The sequence below is a fragment of the Ornithorhynchus anatinus genome, chromosome 9, assembly GCF_004115215.2.
Source record: "Ornithorhynchus anatinus isolate Pmale09 chromosome 9, mOrnAna1.pri.v4, whole genome shotgun sequence".
In the NCBI taxonomy this organism is placed as follows: Eukaryota; Metazoa; Chordata; class Mammalia; order Monotremata; family Ornithorhynchidae; genus Ornithorhynchus; species Ornithorhynchus anatinus.
In genome coordinates, this window is record NC_041736.1 from 60,356,576 (window position 1) to 60,378,372 (window position 21,797).

At 60.5% G+C, this 21,797-nt stretch overlaps 1 protein-coding gene across 2 annotated transcripts in view; it reads right to left on the bottom strand.

Moving 5' to 3' along the window:
- Positions 1 to 380: 380 nt before the first annotated feature.
- PRKCE (protein kinase C epsilon) overlaps positions 381 to 21,797 on the bottom strand; it is a 117,311-nt gene continuing 95,894 nt past the window's right edge. For both annotated transcript variants that reach the window (XM_029071901.2, XM_029071900.2), the window contains exons 11-15: positions 17,654 to 17,808; positions 4,390 to 4,528; positions 2,071 to 2,259; positions 1,780 to 1,926; positions 381 to 580 (exon numbers count right to left, since the gene is read on the bottom strand). In XM_029071901.2, coding sequence (XP_028927734.1) covers positions 434 to 580; positions 1,780 to 1,926; positions 2,071 to 2,259; positions 4,390 to 4,528; positions 17,654 to 17,808 — 777 coding nt within the window. In that variant the 3' untranslated portion in view covers positions 381 to 433. The remainder of the gene's footprint in view (positions 581 to 1,779; positions 1,927 to 2,070; positions 2,260 to 4,389; positions 4,529 to 17,653; positions 17,809 to 21,797) is intronic.

Sequence of the window (21,797 nt, forward strand, 5' to 3'; positions counted from 1 at the left end):
CCGACCCCGCGCCCCGGCAGGCCCCCTCCCCGGCCGGACGCCCGGACCCTCCCCGTCCGCCCGTCGCCGCCGGCTCTCTCCCGAAAGCGGGCTGCGGGCGGTAGAGATACGGCAGTGTGTCGTTGCGCGTCCGCTTCCGAGACGGCGTGATTTGGCATCGCTCGGGGGGGCGGCGGGACGGCGGGGGAGGGCGGCCGGGCGGCCGGAGGGAGGGGGCGCGGACGGACGGACGGACACGATAAATACAGAGGAGACTGGGGTGGGGGCTCTGGGCCGGCGACCCCGGCAGCTGAGCCGTCTCCCCGGGAGGGTGTCTTCCTCCTCCTCCTCCTCCTCCTCCTCCTCCTCGTCCCCGTGCTCCCACCCCCCCCACCCCTTCATCCTCCTCCCCCCGCGCCCCCCCCGACCCGGACGGACCCCGCCGGCCGGCCTTTCACGGGAGCGTGTCCTCCCCGAAGTAGGAGAAGCCTTTGAATTCCTCCTGGTTGATCTGCTTCACGACGGCTTCGTCCACCAGCGTGAGGACGGGGTCTTCGCGGGTGAAGTCCTGGTCGAAGTTGTTCACGTCCCGCTTGGTTTTCTGGAGGAGGGTCGGGGGCGGACACGGAACCCAGGCCGGGTCAGAGGCGGGACACTCGTGGGGCGACGCCACCCCGGGACGCCCCCTCCCCCGGGGTTTCCGTTCTGAGGGGTGGACAGCAGGGATCGTGACCCCTTCTACCGCCGGGGAGACTGAGTCACCCGCACCCCGCCGCCTCCCGGGGCGGCTCCAGGGATTCGGGCCCTGCACCTGGGCCTCCTTCGAATTCTCTCTGGGGTTCGACCGTCCACTTGGGGGAAGGCCCCCCCGCCCCCCGACACTGGGGCGACGCCTTCTCCCACCCCCATCCCAGGCCCGGGGTCCCGAGGGTCCCGAGGGTCCCGAGGGTCCCGCTCCGTCCCCCCAGGCCCGGGCCACACACTCGCCCCGACACCCCCTACACCCATCCACGACTCCCTTGCACACCCCCGCCCCCGGCATCCCCTCGCGTCCGTGTCCCCCCACTCCCACCCATGAGACCCCCCCCCCCGGACACCTCCTCCCACGGGACCACCCACCCACACGCACGTGTAAACACCCGCCCCCACAGGACCGACATGCCCTTCCCACCCACTCGCACTCGAGTCCGAGTGCGCGTCGAGCGCTGCACCGAACGCTAATCGGGGTGGACACCGTCCCCGCTCCACGGTCTGAACCCCCCCGTCTCACAGGTGAGGTAACTGAGGCCCAGGGAAGCGAGGTGACGGGTTGAGCAGACGAGTGGCGGGGCCGGGATTAGACCTCGGGTCTTCCGGCTCCCAGGCCCGGGGTCTTTCCGCTAAGCCGCGCCGTTACTACGGGATCCCACGTCTCCCCCACCAGGCACATCCGCTCCTTCCCCTCGGCCCGGGACACCACCCACGCACAAACGGGCACGCTTTCTTGCTCCCGGGACCCCGGGGGTCCTCCCTCTGAGGCACGAGAAGCGGCGTGGCTTAGCGGGAAGGGCCCGGGCTTGGGAGTCAGAGGTCGCGGGTTCTAATCCCGGCTCCGCCGCCTGTCTGCTGCGTGACCTCGGGCAAGTCACTTCCCTGTGCCTCAGTTCCCTCGTCTGTAAAAACGGGGATCAAAAAAACGTGAGCCCCACGGGGGGCAATCTGACGACCCCGTATCTACCCCGGCGCTTAGAACGGTGCTCGGCGCGTAGTGAGCGCTTACCGGATACCGTAGTTATTATTAGTGATTATTATGGGACTCACGATGCGCGGTTTGAAGGGTGGCTTGACCTTCCTCTGCTCCAGCTGGGCCCAGTCGATGTCCTTGAAGAAGGGATGCTGTCGGATGGCCTCCTCCCCGCTCTGGGCGGCCACGCACCCCAGCCGCTTGTTGGGGTTCTTGGTCATGAACTGGGGACGGAGACGCGGAGGGTGGGGTCGGGGCGGGTCCTCCTCCAGGCCCCGGGCGGGGGAACGAGCCCACCGGCCCCGCGGGCTCCCTCCTCTCCGCCCCCCCGAACCCCCCGCCCGGGAGGGAGGGGCGGCCGCACTCACGGCTTTGAGGATGCTGACGGCCTCCTTGCTGAGCCAGACCGGGTAGAGGACGTCGTCGTGGAGGATGGACTCGAAGAGGTCGTCCTCGTTGTCCGCCTCGAAGGGGGGCTGTCCGGCCATCATCTCGTACATGAGCACTCCCAGGGCCCACCAGTCCACCGACGGGCCGTACTCCAGCTCCTGCAAGATCTGGCCGCCCGCGGCCCGCCGCCTCAGGGACCCGCGGGCGGCACGGAGACCCTCCCTCTTCCTCGGGGCTGGGCACCCCCGAGGCTTCCCGGCGACTCCGCTCCCCCCGGAGCCACGCCGCGCCCGGCCCGGAGGCAGGGGGACGGAGGGAGAGGTTCCCCCGCGCCCACCCGGGGCCTTTCCGGCCTTGAGGAATCTGAGCCGTGGGACTCTGGGGGCCTCTCTACGGCACAGTGGGACAGAAGAGCGGAGGGGGTCAGCATCGCCTCTCCCAGCCCCACAGCGCCACGGCCATATCTCCAATTTCATTTATTTCTATTCACGTCTGTCTCCTCCTCTAGACTGCGCGTTGCGGCAGGCAGTGGGTCTGTTCTACTGTCAGACTGTCCTCTTCCGAGCGCTCGGTACAGCGCTCCGCACACGGTAAATGATGACAATAAATAATGTTGGTATTTGTTAAGCGCTTACTACGTGCCGAGCACTGTTCTAAGCGCTGGGGTAGACACAGGGGAATCGGGTCGTCCCACGTGGGGCTCACGGTCTTCATCCCCATTTTACAGACGAGGTAACCGAGGCACAGAAAAGTGAAGCGACTCGCCCAAAGTCACACAGCTGACAAGTGGCAGAGCTGGGATTCGAACCCATGACCTCCGACTCCAAAGCCCATGCTCTTTCCCCTGAGCCACGCCGCTTCACGGTAAGCGCCGAAGAAACAGAGTGACCCCGTATCTCCCCCAGCGCTTAGAACAGTGCTCTGCCCATAGTAAGCGCTTAACAAATACCAACATTATTATCATTATTAGGACAGAGGAGCAGAACCCAAGGAGAGGAGAGCAATCAATTAATTAATCGACCGTATTGACTGAGCGCTTACTGTCTGCAGAGCACTGTTCTAAGTACAATACAACGATAGACGGCGACATTTCCTGCCCACGGTGAGCTCACAGTCTAAAGCTGGGGAGACGGCAGTACAGATAAAGAAAATGACAGGTAAGTACGAAAGTGGTGGGGGGCCGGAAGGGGGGAAGAGCAAAGGGAGCAAGTCAGGGCGACGCGGAAGGGGGTGGGAGATGAGGGAAAGTGGGGCTTGGTCTGGGAAGGTCTCCTGGAGGAGATGGGACCTGAGTGGGACAACAGCGGGAGAGCAGACAGGGACAGGAGAGCGGGACAGAGAGGCGGGACAGCAGAAGAAGAATAATAATAATAATAATAATAATAATAATAATAATGGTATTTGCAGGGAAGCAGCGTGGCTCAGTGGCAAGAGCCTGGGCTTCGGAGTCAGAGGTGACGGGTTCGACTCCCGGCTCCGCCACTTGTCAGCTGGGTGACTGTGGGCGAGTCGCTTCACTTCTCTGTGCCCCAGTTACCTCATCTGTAAAATGGGGATTAACCGTGAGCCTCAGGTGGGACGACCTGATGACCCCGGATCTCCCCCCGGCGCTTAGAACAGTGCTCTGCACATGGTAAGCGCTTAACAAATACCAATATTAATTATTTGTTAATCCTTTACTCTGTGCCAGGCATTATATTAAGCCCTGGCCTGGGGCGGGGGAGAGGAAAAAACAAAAGTGAGACGACAGAGTGGGAGAGCAGACCAGGAGAGAAGTCCAAGGCGGTACAGGGGGAGAGAAGTACAGAGCACAGGCCCGGGCGTCAGAAAGACCTGGGTTCTAATCCTGGCTCCGCCACATCTCTGCTGCCTTGGCCGACTGACTTGAGCTCTCTGTGCCTCAGTTCCCTCATCTGTAAAATGGGGATTAAGAGCGTGAGCCCCAAGTGGGACAGGGACCGTGTCCAACCTAACTTGTATCTACCCCGGCTCTTAGTGCGTGGCACAGGGTAAGCACTTAACGAGTACCGTTACTATTATTATCGTTGTTATTTTTACAGGATGGCAGAGGGGGAGTCCAGGTGGCAGAGGAGACCGGCAGAGAAGTCTGGGAGAGCAGAGGGGGAGAGAAGGCAGGAAAAGCGGAGGACGGCAGAGGGAGACGGGAGAGCGGGACACCGGGAAGAAATGGGGCTTCCCAGAGGAATCGGGCCGCAGCGGGGACGGATAAGCCAAGTGAGGGAGGGTGAATCCGGGGGTGGGTCTGCGACCCGGCGCCCTGGGCGGGGGCGGCTCACCTCGGGGGCGATGTAGTCGGGCGTTCCGCAGAAGGTGGTGGTGGTGACGCCGTTCAGGATCCCTTCTTTGCACATGCCGAAGTCGGCCAGCTTGCAGTGACCCTCCGCGTCCAGGAGGATGTTGTCCAGTTTCAAATCCCTGCACGGACGCGGGAGGACCCGTCGGTGGCCGGTCCCGGGCCGAGGACGGGGGGACCCCCTCCGGGGTCGGACCCCTCGGGGCCGGGGGACCGGGGAGGTCACCGTCCCGCAGCCCGGGGAGGACACCGTCCCGCCCGCCTCTGGCCAGGGCCCACCCGAGGAGCCCTTCTCGAGACTGCCCCGCTTCCCGGGTCCTTGGCTCGGGTCCCGTCTTCCTCGGGGCCCCCCTCACGGAGGAGGGTACGGCAGCGGCGCCCAGGGTGCCCCGTTTCCCCCAGCCGTCCCCCTCAGGGTGGAGGGCACAGCCGCGGTGCCCAGAACGCCTCGGCCCAACCCCCGGCCCCCAGCCCGGCCCGCCTCCGATGTGGAATCCCAAGGGGAGACATCCAGGAGGCTACCGAGTCCCGTGGGATTCCCGGGGCGCCATTCCGGGTCCCGAGGGTCTCCGGGGTCCCAGGCAGCACCGCTTCCCTCTGCCTCTCCCTCTTCCCTCTTCCACCGACAGAAACCCCTCACCACCGGCTTCCGAGCCCTCGCTCACCTCGCCTCGCTACCCTCCTGCCGCAGCCCGGCCCGCCCGCTTCGCTCCTCTAATGCCGACCTTCTCACGGCCCCTCCATCTCGCCTGTCTCGCCGTCGACCTCTCGCCCACGTCCAACCTCCGGCCACGAACACCCTCCCTCCTCCCATCCGACGGACGATGATCCTTTCCCCCTCCAAAGCCTGATCGGAGGCCCATCTCCTCCGAGAGGCCTTCCCCGACTAAGCCCTCCTTTCCTTTTCTTCCATTCCTTTCTGCGTCACCCTGACTTGCTCCCTTCCTTCATCCCTCCCACCATCCCCTCGGCACTCAGGTCCGTATCCGTAATTGATTTATTTCTATCAGTGTCTGCTTCCCCGCTCTAGACCGTAAGCTCCTTGCGGGCAGGGAATGCGTCTGTCGACTCTCACGCTGTCCTCTCCCAAGCGTTAGTACGGCGCTCTGCACGCAGTACAGCGCTCGGTAAATACGATTGACTGATTGATTCGGCTTCCCCCTCACAGAACGGAGGTGGCAGCAGGGCCCCCTGGGTTCAAATCCCAGCCCTGCCCCGGGGCCGCTGGACGACCTCCGGAAAGTTCAGGCCTCGGTGGGCCCCATGAAGTTCCCAGAGCCAGGTTTCCCCCCGCCTTCCGACGGGGCCCGGGGCGGGGGGGGGGACGCCTCAAGGACCGGGGCGAGGGTCCCCTCGTCTCGCCCCCAGCCGGGGCGAAGGTCACCCCGGCCCCAGGCCCGGCGGGGTGGCGACCGTCCGTGCCCGGCCCCCTGGGCCCGAGGCCCCAGGGACGGTGCGCTCGAGACTTACAGCCCAATGTGCTTTTTTGGGCAAAGTATTTGGGAGAACCAAACCCCGCGATCATAAAAAAAAATCCATCTATTTTGGGGAATGTAAATCATAAAGTTATCAGGAGATATTACTGGAAACCCGGCCACGTCGGACCTTCCCGTCACCTGGGGCAAGAGAGATTTGCCCCGAGGCCTCAGCGCCATCTCGGGGTGCGAGGAGGCGGCGGGGCTCCAGGAGAGAGGGGCGGATCGCAAGGCCGGGAGGCACGAGACCCGGGTTCTAATCTCGCCGTGTGGCCGTGGGCAAGTCATTTCACCTCTCTGATTCTGTTTTCCTCCCTGTCGCACGGAGACGAGACCCCGGCTCTCCCTCCCTCTTGGACCGGACACCCGGCTCAACTGTCCCGTACAGGGCTTTGCACTCGACAAGGCGCTCAACCGATGTCTGAGAAGCAGCGTGGCGACGGGGAAAGAGCCCGGGTTTGGGAGTCTGAGGTCGTGGGTTCTCATCCCGGCTCCGCCGCTCGTCAGCTGGGTGACTCCGGGCGATTCACTTCACTTCTCTGGGCCTCAGTGACCTCATCTGTCAAATGAGGTTGAAGACCGATAACCTCGTACTACCCCGGCGCTTCGAATAATAACGATGGCATTTGTTGAGCGCTTACTATGTGTAAAGCACTGTTCTAAGCGCTGGGCTGGACACCGGGTAGTCAGGTTGTCCCACGTGGGGCTCACGGTCTTAATCCTCATTTTCCAGATGGGGTCGCTGAGGCCCAGAGAAGTGAAGTGACTTGCCCAAAGTCACACAGCTGACGAGCGGCGGAGTTGGGATCTGAACCCGCGACCTCCGACTCCCAAGCCCGGCCTCTTTCCGCCGAGCCACGCTGCTTCTCCCGGAGCAGTGCTTGGCACATAATTAATAAGTGCTTAACAAATGTCATTATCATTATCATCGTTCGGCCGACTGGTGGACTGAAAGATGCTGCAGGCAGAGCGGAAAGGCACTGCAAGCTCAGAAAGGTATAACAATCACAATAATTACGGTACTTGTTAAGCGCTTACTCTGTGAAGCGCTGTTCTCGGCGCAGGGGGAGAGACAAGTTAATTCATTCAATAGTATTTACTGAGCGCTTACCATGTGCAAAGCACCGTACTAAGCGCTTGGAATGTACGATTCGGCAACCGATAGAGACAATCCCTGCCCATTGACGGGTTTAAGCTGATCTGGTTGGACCCAGTCCCTGTCCCACGTGGGGCTCACGCTCTTAATCCCCATCTGACCGATGAGGGAACCGAGGCCCAGAGAAGCGCAGTGACTCGCCTAAGGTCACACAGCAGTCACGTGGCAGGGCCGGGATTAGAACTCCCATCCTCTGACCCCAGGCCCGGCCTCTTTCCATTAGGCCACCCTGCTTGTCCCCCCAATTCCAATCCCTAGGCAGAAGGGTCCCCACGGGAGCCAGAGGGTGGCAGAACCAGGAGCGGGAAACCCGTCTTCCCGGAGCCCGGCGTGAGCACGGGGGTTCCGTTCCCACAGGAAGCCGTGCGGCCGGGAATACCGACGGGCCCGGAGGGATTTGGACGGATCCGGGGATGATGAACGTCCACGCTGAGTCACTGCGGGGAGAGACGGGGACGGGGAGGGGGAGGCAGGTCCCCGCTGGGTCACGGGGGGAGGAGCAGGGATGTCAGGCGGTCTGCTGCCAACCCGCAGGGCGGCGACCCCCGAGACACGAGACGGAGGAGGGGCCTAGGAGTCCGCAGGACCCGGGTTCTAATTCCGGCTCCGCCACTTGTCTGCTGTGGGACCTCGGGCCAGTCCCGTCACTCCTCCGGGCCTCAGTTACCTCACCTGCAACATGGAGAGCCCTGTGTGGGACAGGGACTGTTTCCAACCTGATTTGCTTGTAGTAATGTTGGTATTTGTTAAGCGCTTACTCTGTGCAGAGCACTGTTCTAAGCGCTGGGGGAGATACAGGGGAATCAGGTTGTCCCACGTGGGGCTCACGGTCTGAATCCCCATTGTAGCTACCCCGGCGTTTAATACGGTGCGGGGCACATAGTGAGCAATTAACGAATACCACGATCATTATTATTTTCACTTCTCTGGGCCTCAGTTACCTCATCTGTAAAACTGGGATTAAGACTGTGAACCCCATGTGGGACAGGGATTGAGTCCAACCCGACTAATAATAATAATAATAATAATGTTGGTATTTGTTAAGCGCTCTCTACGTGCAGAGCACCGTTCTAAGCGCTGGGGGAGATCCAGGGTCATCAGGTTGTCCCTCGTGAGGCTCACAGTCTTAATCCCCATTTTACAGTGAGGTAACTGAGGCCCAGAGAAGTGAAGTGACTTGCCCACAGCCACACAACTGACAAGTGGCAGAGCCGGGATTAGAACCCGTGACCTCTGACTCCCAAGCCCGGGCCCTTTCCACTGAGCCACGTAGCTCGTATCTACCCCCAGTATTTAGTACAGGCCAGTGTGGTTTAGTGGAAAGAGCCCGGGCTTGGGAGTCAGAGGTCGCGGGTTCTAATCCCGACGCCGCCACTGGCCCGCTGTGTGACTTCGGACAAGTCACTTCACTTCTCCGGGCCTCAGTGACCTCAGCTGGAAAATGAGGATGAAGACTCTGAGTCCCACCTGGGACAACCTGATGACCTCTATCTCCCCCGGGGTTAGAACGGTACTCGGCACAGAGTCAGCGCTTAACGAATACCATTCCAGCGCTCAGGAAAGTGCTCGGCACATAGTAAGCGCTTAACGAACGCCAACATTATTATTACAGTGCCTGGCACGACGTGCTTAAAAAATACCATTAAATAGAAGGCCGATCAACACAGAATTCCTCCCAGCGTCCTCCTCGAACCCTTCCGACAACCCCCAAGGTCACGCTGAGCATCCGCTCCGACTCCCAGATCCTTTTATCCAGGGGGACCGGGAAGCAGAGCTGACTGGGGGGACAAGGGGAGCCAGCCCCGGGATCCTCTAGACCGTCACCTCAAGGCGGCCAGGGCACGTGTCCGTTTGTTGCCGTACCGTCCTCTCCCAAGCGCCCAGTACAGTACTCTGCGCACAGTAAGCGCTCCATAAATACGACCGGATGAATGAATGACTTGTTAAGCGTGTATTATGTGCCAAGCACCGTTCTAAGCGCTGGGGCAGATACAAGTTAATCAGGTTGGGCACAGTCCCTGTCCACATGGGGCTCACAGTCTTCATCCCCGTTTTACAGAGGAGGGAACTGAGGCAGGGAGGATGAAAAATACGACTGAACGAATGATCCTCTCGACCCATTGGGAATTTCCCCTGGCGTCTCCCTCCCTCCCTCCCTCCCTCCCTCTCCCCAGCTGCGGTTTACACACTTGAGATATTTGTAGCCGCTCAGCCAGGACGCACAAATATTTTAACGAGCCAGGAAGCCGGTCAGCGTGTTTTGAGTGGGGAGAGGAGAGGAGACAGGAGACTCTGGTGGGCGGGGAGTGCGTCCGCTGCGTTGTTACGCCGTCCTCTCCCGAGCGCTTAGTACAGTGCTCTGCACGCCCTGAGGGCGGCTGACTAGACCCGGGAGTGCTCCCGCCCGGCTTCCAGGAGAGAAGCGGCGCGGCTCAGTGGAAAGAGGCCGGGCTTGGGAGTCAGAGGTCATGGGTTCTAATCCCGGCCCCGCCGCTTGTCAGCTGTGTGACTTTGGGCAAGTCACTTCACTAGGCCTCGGTGACCTTATCTGTAAAATGGGGATGAAGACTGTGAGCCCCAAGTGGGACCATCTGATCACCTTGTTTCCCCACAGCGCTTAGAACACTGCTTTGCACATAGTAAGTGCTTAACAAATGCCATCGTCATTAGTATTATTATTAAGCCCTCATTTCCTCTTCTCTCACTCCCTTCCGCATCACCCCTGCGATGGGATTTTCACCCTTCATCCATCCCACGACACTCGTGTCCACACCCCGTAATCTATTTATCTATATTAATGCCTCTTCCCCTCTAGCCTGTCAGCTCTCTGCGGGCAGGGGACGTGCCTACCACTTCTGTTGCCCGATACTCTCCCGGGGACTTAGTACGGGGCTCCGCACCCGATGAGCGCTCAGTAAATCCGATCGACTGTTACCACCCCAGGGCTGAATTCCATTTATCGTGATTAAGCTGCCTTGTTTTTTGTCCGTCTCTCTCCCCCGATTAGACCGTGAACCCGTCATCGGGCAGGGATTGTCTATCTGTTGCCGGATTGTCCATTCCAAGCGCTCAGTGCAGTGCTCTGCACATAGCAAGCGCTCAACAGGGACTATTGAATGAACGAATGAACGAAGCCTCTTCAATCTTCAGCTGCCGCAGGTGGCAAAACAAAACCGGCACAAGGAGACCCACGCGCCGAACGCTACACAAAAAGCGAGCCTGGCTCCGAGGGACCGAGTCGCAGAGGTAGGAGGCAGAAGGGCCTCGCAAGCGCTCGGTACGGTACACCTCACCGTCGACGCTCGATTATTAAATAGTATCACTACATTATTAGTACAGCGACTACTTACTGAGACTTCCCCCCTCCCCACCTCCCCAATCCCTCTGCACCCCGGCTTTAACTGTTCAATAACTGGCTATTAAGAAGAACCTTCTCCCCGGGATGGGGTACGATGGAGTGCTTATCACAGTGCTCTGCACACAGTAAACGCTCGGTAAATGTCATCGATCGACCATACGTGCGTGAGTGTATTCACCCATCAGACTGGAAGCTCCCTTCGGGCAAGACTCATGTCCTTTCCCGAGTGTGGGAGACCATCATCGATGGCATTCTCTCAGCCTCTCCTTTAATAATTATGTTGTTATTTGTTAGGCGCTTACTATGTGCCGAGCACTGTTCTAAGCGCTGGGGTAGATACAAGGTAGTCGGGCCGGACACAGTCCCTGTCCCATTTGGGGCTCACAGCTTTAATCCCCATTTTACAGATGAGGTCACTGAGGCCCAGAGAAGTAAAATGACTAGCCCACAGTCCCACAGCCGACAAGCGGCGGAGCCGGGATTAGAACCCATGACCTCTGACTCCCAAGCCCGTCCTCTTTCCACTGAGCCATGCCGCTTGCCACATTTACCCTCTAGACTGTAAGCTTAGTACAGGGCTCTGCGCACAGTAAGCGCTCAATAAATACGATTGAATAGTAATAATACGTTGGTATTTAAGTGCTTACTATTCATTCACTCATTCAGTAGTATTTATTGAGCGCTTACTATGTGCAGAGCACCGTACCAAGCGCTTGGAATGGACAAACGGGCAACAGATAGCGACAGTCCCCGCCGTCTGACGGGCTTACGGTCTGATCGGGGGAGACGGGCAGACGAGAACGATGGCGATAAATAGAGTCGAGGGGAAGAACATCTCAAGAGCACTGTTCTAAGCGCTGGGGGAGATCCAGGGTCATCAGGTTGTCCCTCGAGGGGCTCACAGTCTTCATCCCCATTTGACAGATGAGGCCGCTGAGGCACCGAGAAGTGAAGTGACGTGCGGAGCCGGGATTAGAACCCATGGCCTCGGACTCCTAAGCCCGGGCTCCTTCCACTGAGCCCCGCCGCTTCCCCGAGCTTGAATGAATAAGGTCGTTGTGGGCAGGGAAGGCGTCTCTCACATTGTTATATTATACTCTCCCGAGTGCTTAGCAGAGTGCTCCGCACGCGGTAAGCGCTCAATAAATACAACTGACCCTTGAAACACGCGCGCTGGTTGGGGGAAGGAGCACGAGGGCCGGGAGCGGGGACAACCGGGTTCTCGTCCCCGGGCGGCCTCGGGGGAGTCATTTGGCCTCTTCCTGCCTCAGTTTCCTCACCGCCAGAAGGGGGACGATCGTTAGCTCCCTTTCCCGGTCCCCGCACGGGGAGGCTGGAGGACAGAAGGGGAACGGGCTCGAAGACGAACAACTTGCCAGAGAAAATCGACGATTCGGCCCAAGCGCACGTATACACACCCGCGCGGACCTCACGCGTCCCCACTCCCACACACCCGCGTTCACACTCACACCCACGTTCACAACACAACCCCCCCCCCCCAACCCAACGGCCCCCCCCACCACCGAAGGGCTCTCGTCTCTCTTTCTGAACACCGAAGCGTCCCAAGAGAAGCGGCTGCTACACTGAACGCTGCCTGCCGAGACACTTCCTGTAGTTTGCTATGATTCTGGCGGGTTTTTTCCATGACACACCGCGTGACCTGCACTTAGCTCAAGACCTCGAGGAAAAGAGAATAATAATAATAACGTCGGTATCTGTTAAGCGCTCACTATGCTCCGAGGGTTGTCCTAAGCGCTGGGGTGGACACGGGGTCATCAGGGGGTCCCACGTGAGGCTCGCGCTCTTCATCCCCGTTTTCCAGATGAGGTCACCGAGGCCCCGAGAAGCCAAGTGCCTCGCCCGAGGTCGCCCAGCTGACGGGTGGCGGAGTCGGGATTAGAACCCAGGACCTCTGACTCCCAAACCCGGGCTCTTTCCACTGAGCCACGCTGCTCCTTCTAACAAACAGACGCATTCCCCGCCCACAGCGGGCTTACGGTCCAGGCTAGAAATTTCAGGACGTTGGTGCCATTTCTGGCCCCAGGGCATTCATTCATCCAATGGTATTTATTGAGCGCTTACTGTGTGCAGAGCACTGTGCTAAGCGTTTGGAATTGGACAACAGATAGCGACCACCCCTGTCCGACGACGGGCTCGCGGTCGAGGAGGGGGAGACGGACCGCAATGTGGTTTGACTCGGCTGCCGACCCGCCAACCGACCGAACCACCGTATTCACTGAGCTGCTCCTGCTGGAAAAGCGCTGTGCTGAGCGCTTTTTTTTTTTTGGAATGGGGTTTGTTAAGCTCTTCCTACGTGTCAAACACTCTTCCAAGCGCTGGGGGGGGGGGGGGCGGGGGATACGGGCGGATTAGGTCGGACACAGTCCCTGACCTGCAGGGGCCTCACGGTCAAAGTAGGAGGGACGACTGGCGAACTGAGGCAAAGGGAAGTGAGGTGACTCGCCCGAGGTCACACAGCAAGCATTTGGCAAAAGCGGGATTAGAACCCAGGTTCTCTGACTCCCAGGCCGTTGCTCTTTCCACTGATCATAATGATGGTATTTGTTAAGCGCTTACTATGTGCTATTCACCGTTCTAAGCGCCGGGATAGATTATTATTATACTTGTTAAGCGTGTATTATGTGCCAAGCACCGTTCTAAGTGCTGGGGTAGATACAGGTTAATCAGGTTGGGCACAGTCCCCGTCCCACATGGGGCTCACAGTCTTCATCCTCATTTTACAGAGGAGGGAACTGAGGCACAGAAAAGTGAAGTGACCGGTCCAAGGTCGCACGGCAGACGAGCGGCGGAGCCGGGATTAGAACCCAGGTCCTTCTGACTCCCAAGGCCGTGCTCTGTAGGTAGCGTGGCTCAGTGGAAAGAGCCCGGGCTTGGGAGTCCGAGGTCACGGGTTCGAATCCCGGCTCCGCCGCTTGCCAGCTGTGTGACTTTGGGCAAGTCACCTCACTTCTCTGGGCCTCAGTTCCCTCATCTGGAAAGTGGGGATGAAGACTGTGAGCCCCACGTGGGACAACCTGATCACCTTGTATCCCGCCAGCGCTTAGAACAGTGCTTGGCACATAGTAAGCGCTTAACAAATTCCACCATTATTATTATTATTATTACCCACTAAATCACGCTGCTTCTCACTAAGCCACGCCTTGGACGGTTCAATAGAGTTAGTGAAGGTGAGCCCTGTCCTTGAAGAGCAGCTGACTGACTACTGGGTGCAGAGCACTGTACTGAGCGCTTGGGAGACTCCAACAGAGTAAACGTCACCCACGACCTCTGCTTTCCTTGAGGTGCTTAAAAATCTAGCGGGGGAGGGCTGTCACTGGGGGCGGGGGGAAGATTTATGAACTAATGGGGGAGTGTTTACAGATTAGAGGAGGGGAGTCCCGATTAGACCGGGAGCCCGTCGTTGGGCGGGGATGGTCTTTATCTGTTGCCCAATTGTCCATTCCAAGCGCTCAGTCCAGTGCTCTGCACATAGTAAGCGCTCAATAAATACTATTGAATGAATATCTTCGGCCTCCCGGGGGATATTTTACATCCCGCCGGGGAGGTTTTTACAGTACTGTGGAGGGGAGGGGGCCGGCGCTTACAGAGACTGTGAGCCCCATGTGGGACAGGGACCGTGCCCGACCCGATACGCTTGTATCCACCCCAGCGCTTAGTACAGTGCCTGGCACATAGTAGGCACTTGACAAATGCCATGATTATTATTTACAGTTTAGAGGGGGAGTCTTTAAAGTCTGGAGGCGGAGTGTTGCTTTACGCCCTGGGGGGTGGGGGCATTTAGGTCGGGGGGGGGGGGGCGGGTGTTTATGATCTGGGGGGGAGTTTATGGTCTTGTTGGGGGGGGGGTGTATGGACTAGTCGAGGGGGGTGGAGGTGTTTAAGGCTTAGCCGGGATGTCCGCTTATTAATTAATGTTAATGTTGGTATCCGTTACGCGCTTACTATGTGCCGAGCACTGTTCTAAGCGCCGGAGTAGATACAGGGTGATCGGGTTGTCCCACGTGGGCCTCACAGACTTCATCCCCATTTGACAGACGAGGTCACTGAGGCACCCAGAAGTGAAGTGGCTCGCCCAAAGTCACACAGCTGACAGGTGGCGGAGTCGGGATTAGAACCCGTGACCTCTGACTCCCACGCCCGGGCTCTTTCCACTGAGCCACGCTGCTCCTCGAAGCAGTATTCATTCATTCCCTCATTCGATCGTATTTATTAAGCGTTTACTACGTACTAAGCATTCGGGCAAGTCCGGTGCAACAATAAGCCGACGTTCCCTGCCTACGGGGAGCTCACCTTCTAGAAGGGGGCAGAGAGGCGGAGTGGAGGCGTATTTGCAGTCGGAGCGGGGCTGTGTTTACAGTCTATTGGGGGGGGAAATGGGGGAGCATTGACAGTCCAGTGGGGAGTATAGACACACCAGTGGGGGAGCCTTTACAGTCCAGTGGGGGAGTACAGACAGCCCGGGGGTGGTCGTTTGCACCTCCTGGGGGAGTGTTTACGGCCTAGCGGGGGCACATTTATCAGCCTAACGGTGGACGTTTGCAACCTGAGGGGGGGACGCTGAAGAGATCTTCGGGGGGGAATGTTTACGGCCTAATGGGGGGCGTCAGCGGAGGACTGGGATAGTGCTCACGGTCTGGGGGGGGACACACTTTTACAGTTTGCGGCAGAGGATTATTTACTGTCTTAATCATCTCGCGGGTGTGTGTGTGTTACAGTTTATAGTAGGGGACTGTTTACGGTGTGTGTGGGAGGGTTTACGGTAGGGAATTAATATTATTAATAATAATAATGGTATTTGTTCGGCGCTTACCGTGTGCCGGGCGGAGACGAGCAATTAGGAATTGTTTATGGTATCGGGGGGGGGGGGGGTGTTTACAGCCTGGGGGGAGGGGAGGGAGTAATAATAATAATAACGATAATGTTGGTATTAAGAGCTTACTACGTGCAGAGCGCTGCTCTAAACGCTGGGGGAGATACAGGGTCATCAGGTCGTCCCACGCGAGGCTCACGGTTACTCCCCATTTGACAGATGAGGTCACTGAGGCCCAGAGAAGTGAAGTGACTTGCCCACAGTCCCTCAGCTAGCTGACCAGTGGACCTCTGACTCCCAAGCCCGGGCTCTTTCCACCGAGTGGCTCTTTCCACTCAGTAACCTCACCTGGTCCTCAAAACACGTACGGTCATGAGTGGCACCCCGCGGTCAACCCCACCGTCCGCTCAGCTCAGGGCTGTGTCCCCAGCGGGCACCGGAAAAGCGGAAGGGACCCGGTGCCGGTCGCTCTTCTGGGCAGCCCCCCTCACGGACAGGGGCGGACCATCCCGCGCCCCCGATTCTCCCTCCTCCACCCCGACTCTCCCCCGGTGATCCGACTCCGCGAGCCAGCACGGTCCACCCGACGTCCCCGACCCAGGGCAGGCGGAGGGAGGGCCGAGGGGGTGGGCTGCGGGGTGCCCGCTTAGGTTTCCGTATCTTTCCTTCGACGCCACCGGCGTCGTGAACTCCTGTCGCCCTTCCAGCGTCCCCCACCATCCCGGCACCCTCCCGAAGCCCCCCGAGAGGCCCGCCCGCCAGCTCTCACCGCCCGACTGCCCGCTCCGTCCCGTGGGTCTTCCCGGGGGCCCGGTAGGCCGGTGCCAGGGGAGTGGCTGCGTGCGAGGGGGCCGAGGCGGGGGCGCGTGGGCACGTGGGGGTGGTACACGAGGGTGTGCCCGCACGGGTGCCCCTCACAGCGCCGTCGCCAGGCTGGGCCTGCTTAGAGGAGCGGCGGGAGACAGTGGAAATGGAGACCGAGGCACGGAGAGAAGACGGGGCGGGGGGAGAGAGAAAGAGAGTGAGACGCAGAGAGACCCTGAGGGAGAAAAGGCAGGTGGGGGTGGCCGGTGAGGGCGAGGGGTTTTAGGGAAGAGGCGGGTGGGGGTGGCCGGTGAAGGCGTAGGGTTGTAGGGAAGGGGCGGATTTGCGGCGGTGAGGGTGAGAGCAGAAAGCAGAGGAGGAAAGAGGAGTCTTGGCCCCCGTCCATCCCCCTTCCCCCTCCCCGGCGGACTGGGTTCCCCCTGACCCGACGGGGGGATGTTGGGGTGGGGGGAGGAGGGGAGGGTGTCTGAGCAGTGACCTCACCGCTTGCTTCACAGATTAGCAAATCGGTCCCCGGGGACCGGACCGCAAGTTGTGCTGGGAACCGAACTGGAGTTTTGGCAAGCGAACCGGTCCCCTGGCCCGCCCCCGGCCCCCCGGACGTGCCCCCGGCCCCGGCTGGCCGAGGCCCCTTCGCCCTCCTCACCCCGGAGGGGGACCCTCCTCCGGGCCTCCCCGCCCGGGGGGGGCGGTGGGGGAGAATGGCTCGAGTCCCCTTCGTCTCCCCTCCGCGGGGTCCCGGTCTTGCATCTACCCCGGCGCTTAGGACGGTGCTCGGCACCTAGTAAGGGCTTCGCGGATACCGTAACGATTATCCTAGCGACGGCGCTGGGAGGCGGGAGAGGAGGGGCGGGGGAGATGGGGGTTGATCACCCCACCACCAACAGCGAGTGACTCCTTCCAGATTGTTTCTTCTTCCCTCCCAAAGTATGTGCGCGCACACACACTGCAGTGATTTGTGTGTGTGTGTGTAGGGTTACACAGTGTGTGCAGAGTCACTTCCTGCTTGGAGAGTTGAGGAGCGGAGCCACCCCCCCCCCCCCCCCCCAAATCTCACACACACACACCCCCCTCCCGTCCAGGAAGCGGCGCGGTAGGAGCAGACGGGGTCAGAGCCGGGTCAGCGGACGCCAAGTTCCCAAAAAGTGGTCCTTGTGCGGGCACCGGGCACCGGGGCGCTCAGCTGCCGCCGGCCTGGCACGGGCCCCTGGCCCGCTCGCCGCCGGCAGAATGACAAACAGCCGGGGGGCCGGGGGAGGGGGGTGTCGAGGGGACCGGGACAGGGAGGAGGACGGGCCCAGGGAGGGAAAACGGGCAGGGGCCGGGGAAGGGCGGAAGGGGCCCGGGAAGGGAAGGGGGGCGGACGGGGGGGGGGGGGACGGGGGCGAAGGGGGGCGAGGGGGACGGGAGAGACGGGGGCCGGGGAAAGGAGGGGGGCGCATCCAGTTCCATGTAAGCAGATGGGAACGCACGGCCCATCCGGGGCCGGTCGCTAGGAGACGAGCGGGACGGGTGCCAGCCCCTGCCCGGGAAGACTCGCGGCGGCCGGCGGCTTCCTGCCGGAGGAGGCCGGGGGTCGGGGTTCGGGGGTCGGGGGGCTACCTGTAGATGACGCCGTGCTGGTGGAGGAACATGAGCGCCGACGTGACTTCGGCGGCGTAGAAGCGGGACCGGGGTTCGTCGAACTTGCGCGAGCGCTGGATCTGAAACATCAGGTCGCCCCCGTTGACGTACTCCATGACGAAGAAGAGCCGGTCCTGGAATGGGCAGAGATGGGGGGCGGCGGTGGAGGGCGGGCCCCTCCTGGGGCGCCCCGAGACGGCCCACGCCCACCGGTCACCCTTGGGACCAGGCGGGGGTGCCCGGCGGGGCCGGGAGACCCCGTTTCCGACCCGCCTCGGCCTCCCCGTCTGGGAGAGGGGGACGGGCCCCGAGGCCCAGGGGGGACCGCGACGGCGTCCGCTCCGGTGTCCGGTCTGCGCCTGGCGTGGTGCTCGACGGGGGTGGAACGCTTAACGCGGCCGAGGCCGCCGGGATGATGACGACGGTATCTGTTAAGCTCTTACTGGGTCCCGAGCGCCGTTCTAAGTGCTGGGGTAGGAGTACAAGTGAATCAGGTTGGGCCCAGGCCCTGTCCCCTACGGGGATCACGCTCTCGATCCCCATTTTACAGACGGGGTAACTGAGGCCCAGAGAAGCGAAGTGACTCGCCCAAGGCCACCCAGCCGACATCTGGCGGAGCCTGGATCAGAGGCCAGGTGGGCACCTCCAAGAGCCCGGCCCCCCCTCCAGGCGCTTGCCATTCTGGCCCCCGTCATCCCCCTCCATGTCGACGCGCGGTGTTCACCGAGCGCTTCCCGCGCTCGGGGTGCTGTACCGAGCGCTTGGGAGAGTCCGATCCAACGGAGTCGGCGGACCCGATCCCCGCCCGCGAGGAGCTCACGGTCCAGAAGGGGACACGGGCGTTGAAATAAATCACGGATCCGGAGAGGGGTGCTGTGGGGCCGGGGGAGGTGGTGAATACCAAGTGCTTTCGGAGGACAGAGCCAAGTCCGCAGGAGACGCGGGAGGGAGGGCGAGGAGTGGCAAGGAAGGTGGAGTCAGGGAAGGCCTCTGGGAGGAGACGGGATTTCAGTCGGGTTTTCGAAGGTGGGGAGAGCGGGCGGGGCCCCTCCCGTCCCTCGGCACGCCGAGGGGCAGGGTCCCCAGAGCCCGCCGCCCCACTCCAGGCAGGGGGCGGTCAGGGCCCGGGGCCCGGCGGTGCAGCCCCTAACAGCCTCTGACTTCGCCGACTCTCGACCCCGACGATTCACTCCTCAAACGCTAACCTTCTCGCTGGAACCGTACTTTCCGGGCGCTCGGTACGGCGCCGTGCACACGGTAAGCGCGCGGTAAATACGATCGGAGGAATGACAGGCTCCCGGTCTTCATCCCCATTTGACAGATGAGGTCACTGAGGCCCAGAGAAGTGAAGTGACTCGCCCACGGTCACACAGCTGACGAGCGGCAGAGCCGGGATTCGAACCCACGGCCTCGGCCTCCCCAGCCCGGGCTCCTTCCACTGAACCACGCCGCTTCTCTCGTGGATGGACCTCGATCCCTTCTATCTGGCCGTCCACCTCTCGCCCACGTCCTGCCTCTGGCCCTCCCTCCTCATATCCGACGGACACTGGCTCTCTCCCCCTTCGGAGCCTTATCGAAGGCCCAACTCCTCCAAGAGGCCTTCCCTGACTAACCCCCCCCCCCCCTTTCCTCTTCCCTCACTCCCTTCCGCATCCGCCCCTTTCATTCATCCCCCTCACCCAGCCCCAGAGCGCTTACATAATAATAACAATAATAATAATAATAATTATGGCATCTGTTAAGCGCTCCCTACACGCCAAGCACTGCTCTGTGCACTGAGGCAGAGAGAAGGTGATCAGGTTGTCCCACGTGGGGCTCACGGTCTTAATCCCCATTTTTACAGATGAGGTAAGGGAGGCACAGAGAAGTTGAGTGACTTGCCCAGAGTCACACGGCTGATAGGTGGCGGAGGCAGGATTAGAACTCACAACCCCGGACTCCCAAGCCCGGGCTCCCGCCCCTGAGCCGCGCCGCTTCTCTTGACTAGCGGGGAAGACATGCTCAGATCGTTTCCAGACAGGAGGAGGGAGGAGTGCACGGAGCAGTGCGGCCTAGCGGAAAGAGCGCGGGCTTGGGAGTCGGAGGACCCGCGCTCTAATCCCGGCTCCGCTACCCGTCTGCTGTGCGACCTGGGGCGGGTCGATTCTCGGTGCCTCAGCTTACCATCTGTGAAATGGGGATGAAGACCGTGAGCCCCAGGTGGGACGGGGATTCTGTCCAACCTGATTATCTTGCATCTACCCCAGCGCTTAATACAGTGCCTGGCACAGAGTAGGTGCGTAACTAATACCGTTTCAAAGACCCGCTTGCCGTGTGACCCTGGGCAAGTGACTTCACTTCCCTGTGGCTCAGTTACTTCATCTGTAAGACGGGGATTCGATCCTCTTCCCTCCAATTTCGACTGTAAACCCCATGCAGGACAGGGACCGGGTCCAACCCGATCAACCTGTGTCTACCCCTGCGCTTAGAACAGTGCTTGACACATAGTGAGCGCTGAGGATTCAGTCAATCGTATTTTAAGATAAACCATTAAAAAGCAAGGGAAGACTTCCCGGGGGAGGGGAGATTTCAGAGGGCTGCCCACGCACGTGGTCGGAGAATGGGGACGGCGCTTTCCCCGTGGAAGGCTCAGCGTGGCTCAGTGGAAAGAGCCCGGGCTTGGGCGGCGGAGGTCATGGGTTCGAATCCCGGCTCCGCCACCTGTCAGCTGCGTGACCGTGGGCGAGTCGCTTCACTTCTCTGGGCCTCGGTGACCTCGTCTGTAAAATGGGGATGAAGACTGGGAGCCGCACGTGGGACACCCTGATGACCCCGTATCTACCCCCGAGCTTAGAACAGTGCTCGGCGCATAGTAAGCGCTTACCAAATATCAACGTTATTATTTTTATGATTATTAAGGCTCTCGGCTCCACTTTTGACCTCTGCACCTTCAAACGCCTGGAAAGTCTATTTTGTGGCGAGCGGCCCCCCTCGGGCTGCCCCCGCCCCGTCCTTCTGGGCTTCTCTGGTTACAGAAACAGAGAGAAAAAGCCACCTCACAGACACACACACACACACACACACACACACACACACACACAAATCTCTGGCTAATCCCCGCTTGGCATCAGTAGAAACAGAACGACCCACACGCACAACTTCCCGGTAGAGTAAAGCAAATATGGGTCTGTGAGGTAATCCAAGATGCTGAGAGGGTTCTTGCCCGCCCTTAATCTCCCCGAACGCCAGGAAGCTTTTGGTCCCCAGATGGCAGAGGTGGGAGGAGGGGGAGGATGCGTCCCCCGGGCCAGGGGACTTCCAAGGACCCTCGGAGATGCCCGAGGGCGGCCGGCTCGCCGAGGGCGGCAATGTGGGGTCCGTGGCGGGGAGACCCCCCCCGCCCCCGTACCGTTCTCTTAGCACTTAGTACAAGCGCGTAGTACGGTGCTCTGCGCACGGCAAGTGCTCAATAAATACCACGGGCTTTGTTTTTTAAATGGTGTTTGTCAAGTCCTTACTCGGTGCCAGGAACTGTTCAAGACAGAAGATAATCAGGTTGGACACAGTTCTTGTCCCACACGGGGCTCACGTGAAATCCGAATCCCCAAGCGCAGAGAAGTGAAGTGACTTGCTCAAGGTCACGTAGGAGGCAAGTGGGGGAGCAGGGTTTAGGACCCAGGTCCCCTGAGTCCCGGGCCCGTGCGCTCGAACGATGATGTCGGTGTTCGTTAGGCGCTTACTGTGGGCCGAGCGCCGTTCTGAGCGCTGGGGGAGATACGGGGTCGTCCCACGTGAGGCTCACCGTCTTCATCCCCATTTTACACATGAGGAAACCGAGGCACAGAGAAGTGCCCAAAGTCACCCAGCTGACAGGTGGCGGGGCCGGGATCCGAACCCATGACCCCTGACTCCCAAGCCCGGGCTCTTTCCACTGATCCACGCTGCTTCTCTAATCACGCTCCATCCGCTCCGTCGTTGTTCCGGCAGGATGGATTCCCCCCAACCCAGCACAACGGAGAACCCCTCGCCCCCATGTTCCCCACCCCCCCTCGGACCCCTCTTTCTCAAGGAAAAAGCGGGCCGGTCCAGAAAAAGCAAATCGGACCAATTCCTGTCCCTCATCTTGGGAATCTCTGGGCAGAAA